Genomic DNA, 20845 nt, shown 5'->3' on the forward strand with positions numbered 1-20845 from the left:
TCAAACTAACCCAGGTCTAAACAATAGTGGATAAGGAACATCATGTTTCAAATGCACATATGTGAGCATATATTTAAATCTTGTTTTGTATAAGTGAACTATTGCTGGGTTTTGTTTCTAAATATTTTAAGCTTGAGATTTATATGGATGAACATATATACACACACTATGGCAAGACTGAACACTTCTTATCAGGTCTAGAAAATCTATTAGTTATTCATAAGTATCCCTGTTTTGATCATGTCAGATGTTTGGATCACTGCATCAGTAATCACGTGACTATAATGTTTCAACTACAGTACAAATGACACAAAAGGATGTAGCAAATCAGATTTATTTTCACTGTTTGTGACAATCACACAAGCTTGTGATGCAGTTTGTGCTCCATGGCTCGATGTGTTTAAAAAGGGAACCTGGGACTTGTGACGTTTGTTTTGCATCTGTGTGCTTACCTCATCCTATTAGAAGGGGTCGTATACCGAAGAAGCTGTGAAATTAATTCTCATAACTGCCATAGGAAGAACACATGACTATTATGTTCTCATACAAACAGAAATTTGACGCAGGTGAAATGATATGCCTAGTTCATACAAGAAGTATATTGCAGGGCCAGGCATTGGACCCAGATCATTCAAGGTCCAGAATACCGCCACAGTGACAGTGCTGTCCTTCAGTTCTAGCTTTCATTCAGCCACTTTTTGTGAGGCAGATAGTTAATTCACTAAAAAGAGTAACACAGAATACACACATAACATTTTCATGTTTTATATACAAACTTAAAATAAATAAGCACTTGTCAGTTTAGAAATGTCAACTAAAAGTAGTTTTGGTAATCGAAATGAAAAATATTTTAGAAGAGACATCACTGTCACCTTTTCGGTATTATGAGTAATCAAATAAATTTAAAATGTTTTGAATATGTTAAACTATACCCTAAACTTTGTTAAGTGGTGGCCCAATACAGATGTATGTTGCTGTTACTATTAAAACATGATTTGGCCACAAATTTAAGGAATACTACTCCAACTTAATGAAATAGTTATCAAAGTTGATTTGTTTGTACTTGTTTACTTCATTGTTCTGTATTTCAGCATTGCCAGCTCCTGTCTTAAGAAGAGGGGAAACACTCAAACTTATTAAAAGATTTTTTTTAAATCAAGCAATACATACTACTTTTAGTGTTCATTATGTTATTAGGTACTGGGGGCACTAGCTGGCTTGATGTATAGCTCAGTGTACCTGCAAATCAGTGAATACGGTGGTTCCTTCATATTTACCCTGCAGCTACTGTTGAGGTAAATGGAATATCTCTCTGATATTTCATGGAAAGTAGGTGGGAAGGTTAAAAATCAGATTTAATATAAGTAAACTATAATGGCCAATAAAAAAAAAAGAAACCTCTAATGCTCTAATTTGCCTCTATTAAATATATTAATTCTGTCCAAACAGCTGGCAGTTAAATGCTTCTGCTTGGATACTAGAGTGATAAGCAACACATAAACTCTGGGGTAGGAAGACCACACTCAAATATTTTAAAAAATCCTATTCAGTTTAGTGCAACTGGGGACCATGTAACCAAAATATTAGCAGTAGCCCTGTATGACAAATTTATCCACTAAAAATTTGATATCCCCTTACAAATTACTATTCTTGATCTTCCTAGAAGTTAAAAGGCACAAACTTCATCCAGATAAAGCTTTTATGGTGGTGATAATTCTTTTCTTCTGAGAAATTGGATTTGTAATGGAATCAATGATTTAACCTTAGGAAAAATGAACTGTAGAGTGTTTCAGTACAAAGTGCAATTGATGGGATAGAGTTCTCATGTAATATGAGTGTCAGTATTCTTTCAATGATGTGAAAATATTTGAGTTTCATTACAGTGGGATATGTTTTCTATACATTGTAATATTTGAAGATACTATTGCTGGTTTTGTTTACTTTTAATTTGAAATATTTAAAGGGTGGAGCAACAGAACATAAATCTGTCCATTAGTGGACATTTCTACTTTGCACTCAGATGAATTCTCATCAAATTTGATTTGCTGACTGGTGGCCAGAACAGATGTTATCTTAATGGAAGAGAGAAGCATATTGAGCCACAGGGCCACCTCCAAACTTCTGTGATCCAATATTGGTTCATTGTTTACTGAAGTACAAAAGAAAATACACATTTGCAAAAGTGTACAAAGCTCCGTTCTGAATAATCACAGCTAGGTGGCCACAACATTATTTGCTACACTAAGATTGAGATTTTTTTCCAGAAGAAGTATAGTATTAATTGTTGCTACTCTTGAAAAAAAAAAAATAAATGCATTGACAGATAAATTTGTGTGTTTTGCTTATTTGAATTTGAAAGAAAGAAGGAATGTAAATCAGAGATTATACTGTGGAAGACTGTGGTTTGGTATTCTTGTGACTATAAGCAGTGAAAACGTCTGTTTTAAAAGTTCTAGAATTAAAAATGACATTTTTCTGCAGGGTTAAATTTAATGTATTTTATAAATTTATCTTTATGATGAACACATGACAGTCTTAGTTGTGGCATTTCTGTGAACTAAAGTTACACTGTTGTAACGGTGCTATTAGAATAACTACTTGTTTAAGTGAAGATTTTATCTTTTTTATTATTATTTTAAGAAACTGTTTTGTAGGATGCTTCTATCAGAAGCAAACTTATTATTTGGAAAAATACCATGTAAACCCTGTGTTAAATGCTCCTTGGTACTCTTTAAAATTAAAGAGCATACTAAGCCTGTATTAAATGGTCTTTGGCTCTTTCTCATATATTTAATTTTTGCAAGAAAACAATATTTTTTTTTAAAAAAAGCAGCTATAAATGAAAACCACAGATTTAATTCTGGACATGAAAAATCTGCTACAGATTTTTCATCTTGGAATTAATATGATATTTATGATACTACAAGTCATCTAGATATTACAAATTTAGGAAGATACTTGCAGGTTTTCTGCGATTTCAAAGACACTTACTCATATCTGTCAGATTCAATTTGAGATTCCTATGGAAAAATGAGCCTGCATTTGGTATCTGGCATTTGCATTACTTGGCTAAAGACAGTTTTATTTTTCTACATATAACTCTGTTCCCTGCTAAAGCCGTAGCTCAGAGCAGCAACTTCGAAATTTTTGAAAATACCTAAGTGGTTTGGGCTTTTTTATTAATACATATAGGTGAATTTAAGTAGAACATTGTATTAACTCTGACAGTGTCATAACTCAAATACAGAAGTCAAATGTTTCTGATTTTTGTGAAGTTGAAATCAGTTGTCAATTGATGGTTACTTTTTATGCATATAACAAAATTATAATAACTGCATTGAAACAATCCTGAGTCTTGAGATAGGAAATGGTGATGTCTGAAAATCATGTATCGAATTACGTGTACAGTGATAATCTGTTAGCCTAGCAAAAGGAGCAACTTACACCATGGATCCTACAGCGTTGGTGCTTACTATAATAATATCAAGTCTTTTCAGCAAGAGAATAAAAATAAGTTACTTTATGATTCCTTCGTGCTATAAACACATTAGGAAGAAAGGCATGATTATCGAGAAATGTTACTAATCAGGGTTTTTTTTAAGGTAATTTAAACTTTAAAGATTATTTGAGGCATTAGAAGACCAGCATGGTTTTTTGTGAAAGGAGCAGAATTATGCAAGTCCCATGTTCAACTGCCTGCCAGTGCCCCTTCTGGCTTGCCACCTAGATAGCCATTGATGGCTCAGCACAAGCTACCGCAGTGAAGTTGGAATTATTCCCCCATTTAGGTCTTTACTTTGACCATCAAGTGATTTTCTGCTTATAAATTGACACCGTGTTGCACTTAAGGTGATGAGTCAGTTTTGAGACTTTACTTCAGTAGTTTTCATTTACCAGTTGCTCCTAAGTCTGTATCTGGTTTCAATTTTGATGAAGTTAAAGCAAAGCACAATTTGAAGGCTTTGGACTGGATCTGTTTTTTTCTTTTTACAAACCATATGTCTGTGCTCCAAAGGCCTGTCTGTGGCTGGTTAAAACAAAAACACCTATAAAAGGCCCCACTCCGAGAAATATGTACTAATTTCAGGCAAAAATTCTTTTTATTTGATGTTTACTAATTGCACTTTTAAAACTTTGCCTAGAGGTAGGGAGGAGTGTTTCAAAAATAAGATGTTTAAGTAAAATGACTACAAAAGCATGTAATCTTCCATTTTAGTGTATTTCTTCTTCCGAATAAGTTATGCTCTAATAAAAATTAAAGAGCAAGTTGCATTTCGAAGATCAGGTCATCGTAATTCATTGACATTAGGCCACATAACTGAATAATGTCTTACTTCAGTGAAATACATCAAATGAGATCAACAATTATGACTCATAAACATGCCTCGCAGGCATAAAACAGCAGGGAATTAGCATGTGAGGCTGATAAATATGCATGTAAATAAGCTCCCAAAGGAATAACATGGGTTTGATTGATAGGTTTAGAATTGGAACATATGTAAACCCCTTTATTCCTCATTCTGGTGTAGCTAAGTAAAGATGCGTTTTACTTGTTAAAAGTTTCAATAACTTTGTAAATCTTAATGCCACATCTGCTTTTGTGTGTGCAGGCACGTGGGAGTGTCACTTGAGAGATTGATTGAATTGTCTACAGGGTAGATGCCCTTACACTAAGATTGTAGAGTTTGCGTATGTGTATTGGAGCAGTAGTGTATGTGCATGCACATGTATACATACTTGGGCACTGCATATTAGGTGGTTGATAAGCAAAAGATTCTTATGGGGTTTGTTTTACTTGGAATTTACAGATTCTAAAGTTTCCTTCTCAAGTACAAAACTGAGTTTTCAGTTTTGGTATATGCACCGGTATATTTATTTTTGCAAATACATTCTGCATTGAAGGTAATTACTATTTATATTACAGAAAGTCCCACAAGTGCTACTACATTTAAGAGTCTGGCAGTGATTCTTTATAAACTTCCATTTTTGTTGGCATCTTACAGCTTGAGCTCTTATCTACAACTTCAAAGTACCTATCACAGCAGTATCTTTATTTTGATCAGCACAAGTGTTTATGCTGTGCAGAGATTTACATCCATATTGTTAGAAAAGTATCTATCATACTTTGTGTTTATAAAACATTAATACTTTGCTTTACCAAGTACAGACCAATTGGTTGCCATTGTCATGTGGCCTGGTGTACATCTGCTTTATTACCATTCCCTGCTATTAGGCAATAAAAACTTTTCCAACTGATGCACACTTGCTGATGTTGCATCACACTGTAATTATGCTAAAGTGATCTTAGACCAGTGGCAGGCAAGACGCAAAATCATTTTCAATAGTATGAAGGGTGTATTGACTCTAGATTTTAGTTAAGTGTGGTTTATAGCTAAAATAGTCATTCTGAGAAATTGGAGATGGGCTGGTATTAGAGATCACAGTTGTTCATGTGTGAAAACCTCAATTCTGTAATACCTGCCTTTTGCTTAGAGTTACCTTTCTGTGGAAATAAAGCTCAAGCAAAATGACTTCTATCTGTTTAGATTTATAGGATAGCAGAGAATATATTTTCTAGTTAAGATCAGTAAATTCAGGAGCTACTGCTTAGTTCTGAAAGCCGTCTCTCTCTGCTGCTTAAAAATAAATAAATAAACTTGTAGCACTTAGAGACATCAGCATCAAATCTCACGTGGGTTCTCATGAAGCAATTTATAGCTACCTTGTGTAATTTGTATAGAAATGTTAAGCTGATCCCTGCTCCAACAGCATCAACTGCTTACCCCGGAATGTAACAGCCTGTGACACCAAGAAAAAGCAAGCCCTGTATATAGACTAGGGGAGGGGATTTTGCGTAACAGAGCTGAATAAGCAGATTGTTATCAGGAACTCTGACGGACCATGTTTCTAGCTGCATAGCACTGTCCTTTTTCACAGAGGATGCCTAGATATCTCTTGAGCCAACAGAAATAGAAAATACACCACTTTTTTTTTTTTTTTTTTCTTAAATTCCTAACAAAGTGCCCTTTTTACAGTCAGGGCCTTGACAGGCTGTCACTCAGTTTCCAGTCCCCACAAGGAATGTCTTTGAATGGCCCAAGAGAAGCCAGAAAATTGTCGCTAAGTGTTTTTTTCATTCACCTCTAGAATTTTCCACATTTTCTCCAACATGTGTGAAGCCACTGGGAAATATGGTTAAATGAGTTAAGCAGACATCACCCATCTGTGCATCTCAGGGAAAATAAAAACAGTGCTGTCCCTCCGAAAGCTTTTTTGGTACATAACCAAAATCAGAGCAACCACCACACTCTAAAGCTAAAACTAGGCAAGGCTCTTGCGGGAAGAAAGGGAGGAGCACTTTGAAGAAACTGCGTCTTCTGGCTTGCCCCACTCTTGCTAGTGCGTGACCTTTGCAGAACATAAGGTGTTCCGAGCACCTGTGCTCCTCCAAAATGCCTGAAGGCTACTGGACACCCAAAAAAACCATGACTGCACATCATATCTGCTTTATAGAGTTAAAAACCTGTCATTCAGCCCCAGCTCTGAATTTCAGTCCCCTCACAAGCCAAAATGAACACGTTGCAGCCTCCTCCTTGTTTATACAATTCTAGATAGAAGGCATTGCAAGAACCCTACTTTTGCTCAAGTCTTGATTCACCCTTTAATATTGTTCATTGCCATTCGTTCTACTACTGAAGTGATCTGTAATTTATATCTCTCAAACGGTTCCCGCTTGGATTTCTCATGCACTGAAAAGTCAGATGCCTGACATTACTGTGTAAAGTTAAGTGCTTGGGGTTAATGAATGGCATTAAATTTTATGAGGTCATGTCCAGTAGATGTTAAAAGAAGCTTAAGGCAACTTTATCACTAGTAGAAATTAACAGTTGGCACGAAAGAATGCCCAAGGGAGTTCAGTTCTAAGCAAAAATAAAATTGGTGGTATAAAACCTAAAATATAGAGTCATTGTGATTAATGTAAACATTTTTGTTAGGTAATTGGTTATGTGTTGCAGTAAAAGAAATGAGACCTCACAGTTTGAAAGGAAAGAATATTATTGTATTTAGAAAGCAATTAATGTTTCTAGTAAAATAAAAAAAAATCTACATCACGTACAATATTTATATTCTTTCGGTAAACATATAACCTTTGGGGCTATGTTTATCAAATAGTCAAGTCTCCACTTATTTACATTACTTTTTTCTTTGGGCAAAATGTGTTTTCCCTAGTGGAGTACATTATTTTGTTTCATTAAACCTTTTTTTCTACTCACATGCATTGCTTATATTACAGACCAAATGAGTAAATTCTGTGTACTTAAGTCATTTAAGGTTTGTGTTTTGGGGTGACTGATGGATGGCATGAAAATTCTGTTTCAGAAAGAAAATGGCTACATTAACTTATGGATTGATCTGTTTTGCATAATTATGTGGGGAACTATTCAGTAATTACACTAGTATTCACATGCTGTAATTGTCGTCTTCTTTATTCACTGTCATTCCAATGAGAGGAAACAGAAAACTTGTTCAGACGTATATATTCTTTTCTCACTCTGTCTTACAACCTGCAGTCACAGCATATAGTACTTTTCAAATAATGCCTGTGCTCAAGTAAGACAGCTATTGTCTTGAATTTTACTCCCACAGTATGTGTGTAAATACTGCACCTGTACCTCAGAGTCTTTTAATACCACACTATAGATATGCCTAAATGACCTTGTGCAGACCTGTTCCTTTCACATCACTTGAGATCTGTGCCATCTGGATGCAGTGTTGGAGGGAACAGTGTCAAGCCTACTGAGAATGCAGAGCTCTAGTAGGAAAGAGTCAAAGCTTCCAGATCAGAGCTTTATCTCCTCTGCAGTTGGACAGAGACATACCATACCTGTCATACAGCATGGCAAATCATGGCCATATCCTGAATTTGAAAGGGGGTATCTGAAGAAAAAGTGAAAATACTTTAGAATCTGTAGTCCCTCAGGACTGCTCTTTTGCTCTCCAGGTGGTTATTTTTGTGTTTTAATATGAATTACATATGCAAAATGCCTTTTCACATTTTCCTTAGGTGGTACTTGATCAAAAAATACAAATTCTAAAAGCTGATGCTCTCTGATGCTGGATGACATTTTTGTCTTGCATCCAGACTGTCTTCTTTTTGGCTAAAAGATAGTGAATATCTTCTGTCTCAGAGAACTGGAGTAGCTGTCTAGAACAATTGACTACTTCTTAACATTTTTCCTATTATTTATTGCATAAACTAAATCATCAACCTTTTGGAAAATTCAATATAATTGTGTACAAGAAAAACCTAGTCATCCTTGTCTAATTGATGTTTTTGAAGTCTCCTGTTTCTTACATCTCCAAGTGCTTCATACTTTCATCCTTAGTTCCGTTCTGAAGTGCTACCAGGGATTGACACTACTCATCCTCCTCATAGGAGGACAAGGGTGGAGAACAGAAATCTGTCCTGTGATGGATTCCATACTTCTTCACAGAAATGTTTTGTGGGAAGTTCTTTGTCATTATCTACAACAGAGGGGACATTGTTCAACTAACTACCTTGCACTGCAGTAAATAGAGGTGTTTTGTCGTTCTGGCTGTCAATTTGATATATTTTTATATTCTGATGTATCTGTGGACATTCATCTCTTAGACATCTAGAATTTATTGCTAATGCATATATACCTTTGCTCTTCAAATTTTTCTAGATCCGTCATTCACAACATGCATCAGCTTTTGTTTCAGCAAAGTACGCAGTTGGTGCTCTCCAAATTAAATAAGGGTTGATTTTAAAGACTTTTGATTCAAATCTAGTGTTTTCATTATGCTTTGGCATGATTTGGCAGTTAAAAAGCTCTAGCTCAATACTTCTTTTATAGTGTTTGGTGACATGTTTTTTCATCAGAGAAATTTATAGGGAGTGTAGGGTACTGCTCCATTTCCTGTTCTCTGAAGTATGGGTCTACTGGATACACAATGTATTGTGAGAATTAGCAGCCTTCATTACAGCCTCAAGTTAGGAGTCTTTGGCTTCCTGACTTCATCTTACAAAGCCAAGCTAGGCAGCTTTAAGCTCAGGTGTCCCTTTCTGGTGCAGGTTCCTTCGGTGTAGTTAATTTGATTAGTATAAGGGCTGTTCCACTGGCAGCAGGACTGTCCTTTTCAGGGTTGAGTATTTGAATTTAGGTGGCAGTGGTGTTTATTTTCAGGTTGTTGGGGTTTTTTGTCAGACCATCTTGCTCAGGTTTGCCTGGTAATGGCCCTGTCCTAACCTAACAGTATCCTAGCATGATTTTTTTTAACACTGTGTTTCTGAATTGTCTTACCTTTAGACTCTGCTACTGATGGAATATCTCCAGTAAGTTTTACCCAGATAATTTAAACTTTACCAAGAGACTAAGTTGCTTTTTTCAAAATTATTCACGTAATAGGTTTGTCGAGGAATTAAAACAATGTCTTTTCTGTTGTGTTATGAATGATGGATAACAGAAGTAAAAATCATATCCACTTTAAGGTGTTGTGTTCATAGTTTAGTAAACCGTCTACTTTTGAGGGGATTTGTGTCTGTAATGCTGCTAAAATGTGTTACATATTTACATTATTCAAAACATATATTTTCAATAGATACGAGCAGGATCATATTTCTAACTAATTTAACAGTTACTCTGCAGTTTATGTTGATACAAATCCAGAGTAGCCTGTTGGACATACAGATCTGACTGCTTCCAGCAGTGCTAAAAGGAGTTGTGGTAGGGGAGGAGAAGGCTGCAGCTGGAGAGAGCCGGAGGAGCCAAGCTTGCTGGGGTGACAGGGATGCTTTGGGTGCCCAAGTGCCTTTCCCTGGCCCTGGGTGTTTTAGTAGTTGGCTGCCTCCCATGTTGCTAGCATCATGTGGGACTTTCTTCACCTTTTACTATGTGCTTTTAAAACTGTAGCATTTGAGGGAAGTCCAGGCATTGCCCAGGCTTGCATCTCTGTGACAGCTTCCTAACTTCAAGCTTTTCATCTGCTTCCTCTGCTCAGAGCCAAAACCCACAGTTAAGCTGCTGACTCAAGATTAGTGCCAGCCCCTCCACGGGATGCCAAGTAGCCCCACTACCTTCTAATTTCTTGCGTGCCTCAATTTCCGTGTTTCCATTTGCAGCAATGGCACTGCTTCTTCTATTCTTTTTGGCTGCCTCCTAGCCATAAATGCTGTCTGTTGCCCCATTCCAGAGAAGCAAGTAGCTAGTTACATGTGTGTTGGCACAGTAGTCACATGGGTGCTCTGATTTCAGGCTGAATCTCTTTGTGTGCACATGCTGGGCAAAAGAAAGTGTTCTTAAACATACTTACACTAAAGGAAGAAGGTCAAAGAAAGTACATTCTGTTTTCAGGAGAAGCCTTTGACATCCATCAGTAGTCATCAGCCTGCTGTAGTAGCTTCCTTTGATGAGAAACTGCAAAAAAACCAAAGCAGAATTGTTCCCGCTCCTTTTAACCTCTTGTGCTGGTTATCATGAGACCACCTCTACAGCTTTAGGAGGTGAGGCTGCATATCACTGCCACATGGCTTCCTGGCCAGGCTGGCCTTTCTCCTGATAAACCTGTTTTTCTCTGTTGAAGAGCAGCTAGCTTCTTGTTGAAAGGGCAATTCTATTTCAATAAAAGAGCACTTAATCCTTTCTCGTTTGTCTTCTGCTATCATTTAATCTTGGCAAAACAATAGAATGTTAGGAAACTTCTGCTCAATCTTTTTCGGCTACGTTTTTTCCTAGACTCAATGGAATATGCATTACTGCTTTTGAATATGAAAATCTAACTATACTTACATATGATTTATTATCCCAAACAGAAGGATTGCATCTATCTATAAGATAGAAATGTGGTTAAAAATAGGCTGTAATTGAAGTAAATTAAAGGACAATAGTAGCCTTCAAACGTATAAAGAGATGGTACGTTTTTCTTATTGTCAGTGTAAATGGTCTCTGGAGACCACCTTTTTACAGTGATTGTGCATGTCTAAGATTAAGCAAAGCTGCATGACCAGTGCTATCTCAGGAGGATGCTGAGTCATTAACTCATGTTTATTGCCTCTTGCCATCTTTAGATTATTGCAATTTATAGCTCAAAGGCCTTTTAGGCTGTTTATAAGTTAAAATTAGCTAAATTCTTCTGGATGCGAGTGATAAGTCACACAGCATTTGTATATCATGGGACGTAAGTTCCTAGCGATGATACCAGGCGGCTTCTGAGATTTTTTTCTTTCTGTGCAAAGTCTAATTATGCTACTTGTCCCTAGTTATACTGGATTGCTCTATCCTCTGTTTTTCTAATTTTGCTAATTTTTTATTTTGTTAAGTATGTATGCTCTTAAAGAATTTACTGAAGTTAGAGATGATACTAGTTATTAGGTATACAGCTTCCATTTCAATCAGACTACATTAAAATGTTTGTATCTTTTCCTGGAGTCTTTTGAGTCACATTTGGTGATGACCTAGGGACTTGTTTAAGTTATATATGGTAAATGATCAACCTGGTTAAGTAGCAGATAAAGGCTGTAGTATTGAGCATATGAACAAAAGTGGACATAGCTTACCATGGACCAAAGTCAGGTTCATTAGGAGAAACAGTAACTGAGAAAAAAGTTAGAAGAATCCCATTTTACCTTATCCTGTGGATTTTTTTTCTTTTACCAGTTTTATTGTTCCTGGTAACATTCAGTCCAGGAATTATTGGAGTAAATGTTTATCAAGTTCAGCGGAAGTCACAATTGCTTATATAAGCTAATGTTGTGTGGTTCCCAGTAAATGGGAAGTCAGAATATTTTTTCATGTAAGTGCATTTTCAAAAGTGTTTAAATCACTATTAGCATCATAGTTAAATGTGGCCTTCCCATCATGCTCAAAGAGATTATATTAAAACACCTCTGAATGTAAATTATTTAAGATCTCAGTACCTCGCAATCACCTGAGAATTCTCAAGCATTCCTATGAATTGGTTCAGTGGTACTGGAGTAAAATTCCTCATTCTATGTGTTTTCTTGTTTTTATTTCAGAGTACAGTGTCTAGCTCAGCCTGTTTTGTTAAAAGCAGAGGCTTCATCAGGAAAATAAATAATATGAATAAATCCCTTTGAACATACTTATTGTTGAGTTTATTTTGAGCTTCAAGAGGCTACATTTCTTAAACACAGATACTACATTCTAATTTCAAAATCAGTCATCTAGACTTTTGTATATCTTCTCCCATCCACACTTTTTCACACATACTTTTTACATGTGGAAAAGTCATATGTTAATTTACAGGCTAACCTAATGACAAGGTTAGTGTTTAGAGTTATGAACACTCAGAAGCAGTTTCACTTAAAATGGAAACCTTCTTATTTTTATGTGTCTTGATTTAAACTGGAGTGCATAGACAAAATTATTTCAAACAGATTTTGCCTGGAGAATATGCAGAGTTTACTCATATATGCATATACACATGTGCAATTGTGATTTTATATGCAAAGATCATAGAAGATACCACTTGATTGTCATAAATCAGCAATCCAGAAGACTCCGGAACTGACTGGGTTTGAGCAATGTGCAGTACAAGATACTGTTAATATCTCCAGAAGTTTTTGTTCATATCTACAAACGAATGTGTCTGCCTATTATATTGTCCAGCAGCTTTCTGCAGGGGAAAAGCAGGCTTTGATTTTGCACCTTGGTGTCACCATTCCTTACCTATTTTCAAATGTCACCAGCTTTCACTATCACAAGATTAGCATAGGTGTGCACACCGTCTTTACAACTGTGTTCCTTTCCTAACTCAAATAAGCTTAAAGGGAAAAAAACACTGTTAATGCTTAGTATATTTTCTCATATTAAAATTCAAGGATAAACAAATGAAATAGCCTGTGTAAGACTTTTGTACTTTTAACAGCAAAGTCTCACAGTTATTTATCTACATGTATTGGTAATTATCATAGTGTATAATTTTTTTTTTCATTCATAACAAAATATATTTTAGGGCACAGTTGTTGTAACTAAAACGCTACCAAAAATCTGTACCAAGCAATGCATGCATTCAACATATGCATCTGATGCTAAATGAACTTGAAGTAAGTGATAGAGAGTCAGGTTTGTACTTAAAAGATTGCTCACCAAAAAAGTTGCATCATATTTATTTCAGAAAACTTAAACTTGAAATGTTCTTCAACTTTCCAGCCTAATAATTATTTAATAAATATCAGAAGTGCTGTGCACTTAATTCTTTAGCTGAAGGCATTATTTTCAGTTTCTGTACACTGCTTCGAGCTTGCTCCATTTAATCATTTTAAAAGCTTATTTGGTGTACATTGAATTTAACACTGTAGTTGCGAGGGTGTTATGTAAAAAGTCCGAAAGATTGTCTGCAGCATAGGGGCTGCTGGTACCAACGATGGAGCTTCAGAAGGGGAGCAGCGGCTGCATCATCTTAAACTCTGCAGCACCCTCTCTTGACACGATGCGGCAATGCCGTCAGCTTCCCTCCCTCGCTCCTCGAAATCTATCAAAATACAGAACAGAGGATTCCATGGCTCCGCTGTGTTTTACTTTTTAAAGATCTAGTTTATGCAGTAAAATCTCAATTTTCCGTATGTTTTGGGATTAGTTCTCCTTTTATTTTTATTTTTTCTCCTCCTACTGCCATTTTGGTCTATCAGCGGACTCAAATCGGAAAGCTTCAGTTGTCTCGGTCTTTTTGGTTTTGTGGTTTTGTTTTTTTTTTCCTTTCTGCAGAGATCCTGAAGACTTTCCAAACTGCATATTTGGTACTGTAGAAATACAAATAGTCTGCTCTTTTGTAAACCTTTCAATTGTCAGACCGCTTTCTCTCAAAATAATAGAGGAGCCTGGAATCGCCCATGCTAAAATTAAGAATTTATAACTGTATGGAACAGATGTTTTCATAAACATTTGCTATAATTAATTTCAACTAGGGGATTGAAGGAACAAAGCAGTTTTTCCCTCTTCAAAACTTTATTGCCTTTTCCCCATATAGTGAACTCAGAAATCTTTGCTTTAATATTGTTAATGAAACAAATTTACTCTTCTGTTTGATTATCATTGTGAAAAAGAAAAGCTTAATTTGAACAAGATACTGGCCTTTGGAACAATGGACAAATACACTGAATTTCAAACATCGCAGATAAGAGATTAAAATGCAGAACATAAGTCTTTAAGTGCTCATTTCTGAGACTACAACTCTGTGGTGTCAATTGTCAGAGATTCCTACATATTATAATTAATTTTATCCTAATCAGTTTGATGAATATCTATCTGTGGAGTAAATACTGTGAAGGAATTTTATGTTTCAAGAGTTGTGAACCTTGGTGTTACAAAAAAGCAAAGGAGTCTCGTGGCATTATATATAGTTTTAATGCATAGTAAAATGCTTATTGTATGTTGATTACCCCTTTATACTCACAATAAAGGTCTGCAATCTGTTAAGCAATTTTTTTTGGTTTGCATTATATGAGGAACACATTTTGACTAAAATCATTCTTCCATATTTGTATTGTCACTAGTTTTTTGGGGATATTGTTTGGAATGTATATAGTTTAGGGCCAGAAATTTGGTGTTACTGCGCAGAAGAAAAAATATCCATGCATTATTGTTCTGTTTTCACTAGTTTCTGTATATTATATAAATATCATTTGAGGAAAAAAAATGTTTAAAGTTTTAAAAAAAGAACAGCTTAATTGTTTTACACCTGAAAGAACTAGTGCAGCTGCAAGGATTTTTTTGAGCAAACTAGAATTCCTGACTGATCTGTCATCTATAAAGTGTGCAAAGAAAAATAGGTGGCTGTCATTAAAATTACATTTCAGCTTTCAATAACCATTTAATGAGTAGCGTAATTATATAAGTATGGTACCTCAAGTACTTCACTCAATAATTAAAAATAATCTCATCTTTAAAGTGAAAGCGCTATAATTATTATTTGACTTAACCAGGACCACTGTTATGATCTCCAGTGGCACCTCAGATTGTTCAAAGTGGTTTTGAAAGTATAAATTAAAATTGGATAAATCATTAAATTATTAAGCTTTAAATATGCTGAAAATGAATATAGCATGGAATTTGGAAGTCATGTTATAAGAATTGACAACCTTAGACTGCAAGCAGTGTTTGTTAAAATTTTCCTTGTCTCTAATCATAAAACACTGCATTAATGATTGAGTGTTTTATATCAACCTGAACTTAAATTTTCACAACTGTTCAATAAATTTTGGTTTTTAACATATTAGCCTTTGATTAGAATACAAAGAAAATATTAAGCGGGGTGCAAACTTGTCAGCAGAGAGATCTGTCTCCATTTTGACACTTGTAAGCAGGGGAATGCACAGTTTGATTTCCTAAGTGGGATCAGTTTTATCACAAATTCTTAAACTGCCAGCCATAAAACCCTTTTATAGCTAATGCAAGATCGGTAAATCAGTTAGCACTACATAAATATACATGTGTGCCCACACATAGACATGCATATGTGTGTGCACATACATACAGAAATATGTATTTATGTATGTAAAGACATTTCTTCAAAACATTTTCAAAAGGAAAAAAAAAAACAGAGTTCAATTAGTTTTAAAAGTAGGAGTATAGGGAGTAGGAATAAGGGGCTGTCGCTCAAGCTTTTTGTCTGTGTAGACTTGCAGCTGGTTATGATACTATATCACCACTTCTCCGTAAGAACTCCTGTGCTGAGTATTTGCATCTCACAGAAAATAGCTGGTTTTAGAGAGGTAATGAAGGAGATGAGTGAGAAATGTCTGATCCCTACATCGTTGTTCACATTCTTTCTTACTTTTGTTGAACACATGCTTAAGCTCAGAGTGGTCATTGTGCCTAGTACATACCCAGAGTATCTTCCCGCTCTTGGACTGGGGCTCTGAAATGCTATCCAGTTTCTTCTTAATGCTTGAAGTGGAAACTGTGCACTGCACCTTGAAAAAGATCTTATTTGAGAAGGTATTATACTGTCAGTATAATAAGCTGTTAAAAAAAATACAAAAATAGTGTGTGAATTTAAATTAGGCTTCTCCTTGTTACAATTTCTACACATGGTTTTCAGATAATCTTCAGAAAGTGTATCTGGCATCCTCCTTGTTGTGAGTTCATCTATTTTATGCTACATCTACAATATCAAACATGTTCTTACAAGAAAACAGTTCCTGAAGTGACAAGCTTGTTCGTTCTGGGTGAATCTAGTACCCTGGTAAATGTACAATTTACAAATCCTTCTCCATGCGTCTCTGAAGTTCAAAGAAGCCAGCATTTGAAATGGGGTTTTTTTGACTGGTTAGTAAAAGCATCAATTTCAGGTTATGCAGATTCTCTTGAAATGGCCTCCAGCTGTGTCCAGTAGTACCAGGTCCAAGCTACCCAACTCCCAGCTCCCTTTAACCCTTGGTCTCCATGCACAAGAACAGCCTTTATCAAAACAGGGCAATAGAACCGAATTCTTTCAGGAGAAAGTATTCATTCCGAGGAGAGCGAGTTTCTACAGTTAGAGCAGCAGCAAGAAAGATAACCAGATGATTTTTCAATCCCTTTGAAAGGATACTGCCTAATTTATTATTGTATTATTATAAAACCAGTGACTGCTCTAGTGCTGAAATTACAGCACCTTAGCTGTACTGATGCTTGTTATGGTTTCATTGTTTCCCTTTTCTTTCCTCAGAAAGTGTGATAATATTTATTTTAACTTTTTTTTCCCTAGCTTTTGCATTTGAAGTTTGGAAACCTTTTCAGGAGGTGTGTGGCAAGGGTGGTAGAGCATCCTCTGTTTTTGAGTTTCAGAAAGGATCTAAATAATATGTTAATACTGAATCAATTAGGATTTTTAAAGGAGACTACAAATTCTATTACCATGAATCTTATATTCATAACTGTTCAGTATACAACCTAATTTTACCAAAAATTTGTGTCATTATCGCAGAAGAAGATACAAGTAATCTATCTGTTCTACTGGGAGTTCACTGTACCTTTCAAAAGGAGGGAAAACTGGAACTTGCCTGAGGAGAGGTGATCGAGGGCATGGATTTCCACAGCATATTGTCATTAGTTAGGGAAGCACCTGTCCCATTTGTTCTCAAGTATTGCTGACTATGAAAGTTTACAGGATTTTCTAGAAAGTCTTTTGAATCAAAGCAGGTAAAAATTAGGAAATGTATCGTCAATGAATACTTTGCACTTTGCTTTATCAGTGTTATCCCTCTCACTGAGAGACATGTAAATCATCTTTCAAGATGTCATAACAGACATACCCGTCTTAGAGGGGATGGAGCAAGAAAACAACCACAGAAATGCTCACTCCACTAAATCCTGGTTTTGAGAGCTGAACGTACCTAGTCCTACCCAGTTTTGGTAGCTGCTGCTAATGATAGGATGAAGCAGAAATAGCAGCTCTCAAAAAAATAATGTGTGTGAATATGAGATTTATTGAGTATACAATTAAGAATGCTAAAGTATTGTGAAGTTCATTTAAATAAAGGAAATTATTGTCTTTTGGGAGAGTGCTCCAGAATAAAGCAACCTACACTTAGAGTAGCTTGTGAAGGACAATTCAATGGATGTAGCACACCCAGCATCCCACCAAGTGTCATTGTGCAGTCCTGATGAAAGAACAACCTTTATCACTAAGATGCTGATTTTCTTTGTGGAGTCCTGGTGACTCTTCAAGCAGAACAAATGGTTTAGTTGAAAGATGATAAAGGCCTTGCACTCTTTGACATATTCTTAAACTTCATTCTTCAGAAAGGAAGATGGTGTTGCGAAGCTTCTTGAAAACAATCCCAAAATATTTTTTCCTGCATATGAACTTAGCTTTGTGAATGATTTTTCTTTTTCAGTCTGACTGGTGTGATAGGTGAATGTTTAGGAGTTATCGAAGTATAAATAAAGTGCAGCAGTGCATTCAGGATCTGTTTTGATGTGCTGTGTCCTTATAAACAATTTCCCAATATCACTGCACCTGGCCATATGGCTTTAAAAGAGACTGAACATAATTCAGTCATTTCTCCAAATGCTCAGGATCAGATGTGGAGGTGGGTAATATAAGAAAAAGCATATTACTTAAAGTTGTCCCAGTATGGGAGACTATTTTCTAAGATATAAGAAAAAAAGGATCAGATCTTTATTAATAATGGGAGGGTCAGCTCCTGGATGAAATATCTGGTGGTGTTAATTTATTTAAATTTAGCAAACAAAAAGCAGATTGATGAAGTAGGATTTCCATTTTTTAAATAAATTGAGAAAGCTAATTAGTGAAATCAGCGAGACTGAGCAATTTTAGACTAAAATGCAGTAGAGGTTTGGGATTTATTTTAGACAAAGGTGCAAAAGTTAATAAAATGCATTACAAATTAGATGAGAAAAAACACTTGGAAGGGAAGTTATATGCCAAACTGTATGATTAAATATTTTTTAAGGAAATGTCTGGAGTAAGCAAAGATCCTGAACGAAACAGGAAAAAAAAAAAAAAAGTTTGATCTGCAAGGAATGCTACCTCCTGGAAGTGTGGGGTTTTAGTGACAATTAGCAGAAGTTAAGTTGGATTAGATCATAAGAAGGGAATTAAACTAACAAGAAAATATTATTGACTATTTATAGAATTTTTCTGGGGAAGAAGGAGAGGAAATATAATACCTGTACTTAGATTAAGAGAAAAAAAAAGTGATAGCAAAGCAGTTATATAGGTTGGCTATTATCTGTGCAGGGCTTTAGAAAAGTTTTTAAGGAAGAAGAAGTACAAGAGAAACAAAAAGCGAATGGCTTAACTTTTAGTGTGGGTTTTTTGTTGAATGGGAGATTGTGCCCTGCTAACCTGCTGGCCTTTCAAAATATACATTAACGAAATACTTTGTCTATCTGGACCTGAGTAAACCATCTAATGTAGTGCCCCAGGAGATGTTATGAAATAGAAAGGATGAGGCTTAGTGAAGCGTAGTAATTATAAGATGAATAGAGAAATGCAGATTTTAATGAAATAATTTTTTTTTAGTGGAGTTTGTGGTGGAACTGGTCTTTTCCAATATTTTCATTTGTTGTCTTGCCATAAAGTGAGAGACTGCGCTGTTGGACTTTGTGAAGAAAAAATATTAGAGGGTAGTATCCAGTGCAAGCACAAATAGAGTATTCAGGTAGGACTGGTCCTTCCTGAGGAAAAGAGGACTAGAAACAGAATGGTGTGAAATACAGTATTGTACTAGCAAGAAATTTTAATGTAAACTGCAAACTTCTTTTTGTAAATAACAATGGAGAGTAAACACGTAGGAGTGTTGATTAAATATGGCTGTAAAACTGCAAAATGGTGTGGCGTGACAATAGACTGTATTGAGCAAGATTTTCTAGGTAGAGAAGAAAACTACTGTTGAAAGAATCAACTGATTAAACTTTTAGTATGTGGTCTACAGCTCCTCTCCCTTCTTTTCCATGTGTAAGAAGGAATTATTTAAACAAAACAGGGGATAAGGAGTCTTATTCATGAAAAAGCCTCAAAGAACTTGATTTCAGTAAGCAGAATAGAGGACACAAAGGTGTGTGATGATATCTGTAAATGAATTAAGGAAATACACATGAACATAGAAGAATTATCAAGCTAAATGACAGGTTGAGCAAGAATGAATAGTATAAAACAGGACATGAATAAATTTGCTTTGAAAAAGAGATTATTCTTTCTGGATTTTAACAGTTCTTCAGTAGAAGTAGTTATTATAGGTGAAGGTTTCCTTGTAATCCTTGGTTTCTATGAACATCACTGTTCTACGTATAAACAGCTCACAGGATGTAAAGCAAGAGGTTTTGTAAACATGTTCCTTAGGTAGTTTCAGAGAAGCTTTGAATGTGTGCTATAACAAAAAAATATCTAGTATCATACAGTCAATTCTAAACTATTTACAAGATAGATGAACTTTTACATTCGTTGGCTTAATTTTAGTAAAATCAAACATCTATTTATATGGTATTCCTCTGTAACCTCACACTACTAAAATTGTGTTTAATAAGTTGAGAAGAACCTCAATCAAAAATTTAACTGAAATTAAATCTCAGATTTTCAGAACATTCAGATTCCAAATTGAACATGAAGGCTAGTTGTCCCTCTTTCCAGCTGTAAGAATTTGAAGATGTAAAGTTGAGGCTTTTCTATGTAAGTTTTGTCATAAACTAAAGTTACCATACAGGGTAAAATCAGTTTCAATTCACACAGATACTGTGTTATTTATTGTCAGGGTTTGTCTTATAACAAATGTGATTTATTTTTGTATTAGGAGGATCAAATGAAAATGGAAGCACACACCACACCTCAGATTCTGATGGAACATTTATTTCTTACAGGTTGGTAATTTTTTATATTTATTTTCTAATTTTAAAAATTAACGGAATAAGCAGCATAATCTTTGTAAATCAAAAGAACAAGTCCATGTGCTTTAGGAGTATGATACAATCTAAATTGTACAGTGAGTAGACTAAACATGAAGGACTTAATTAAGGAATGATCTAAAAAGTTGTTTTCTGGACTATTTTCTTGATAAACCTGTTCAAAATGCTTAACTAATGAAAGTACAGGACACTTGTAAACCCAAATATTTTTAAGGGGGTTTGTTTGTTTGTTTTCTCCAAAATATGCAATAAAGTGGAAATTCTCACCTAAACTCATAGCAGCTAAGCTAAATGTTGAAACATTTAACTCACCAAGGATCGATCACCTTTCTGATCTTTTCCAAAGTAGCTGGATCTATGGACCACATGGAACTCTATTTGCTCATTATTCCATGTCAAACACCAAAGTCAGGATTTGTTAAATTTGAGGTTTTCTGACAGGAAAATAATAT

The 20845-nt window shown here is 35.3% G+C and overlaps 1 protein-coding gene across 4 annotated transcripts in view; it reads left to right on the forward strand.

The window, feature by feature from the left end:
* TBC1D5 (TBC1 domain family member 5) overlaps window positions 1–20845 on the forward strand; it is a 325748-nt gene that overhangs the window by 143220 nt on the left and 161683 nt on the right. For all 4 annotated transcript variants that reach the window (XM_026842526.1, XM_026842528.1, XM_026842527.1 and 1 more), the window contains one exon: window positions 20282–20348. In XM_026842526.1, coding sequence (XP_026698327.1) covers window positions 20282–20348 — 67 coding nt within the window. The remainder of the gene's footprint in view (window positions 1–20281; window positions 20349–20845) is intronic.

Source organism: Athene cunicularia (genome assembly GCF_003259725.1).
Source record: "Athene cunicularia isolate RWA chromosome 2 unlocalized genomic scaffold, athCun1 chr2_part1, whole genome shotgun sequence".
Classification (NCBI taxonomy): domain Eukaryota; kingdom Metazoa; phylum Chordata; class Aves; order Strigiformes; family Strigidae; genus Athene; species Athene cunicularia.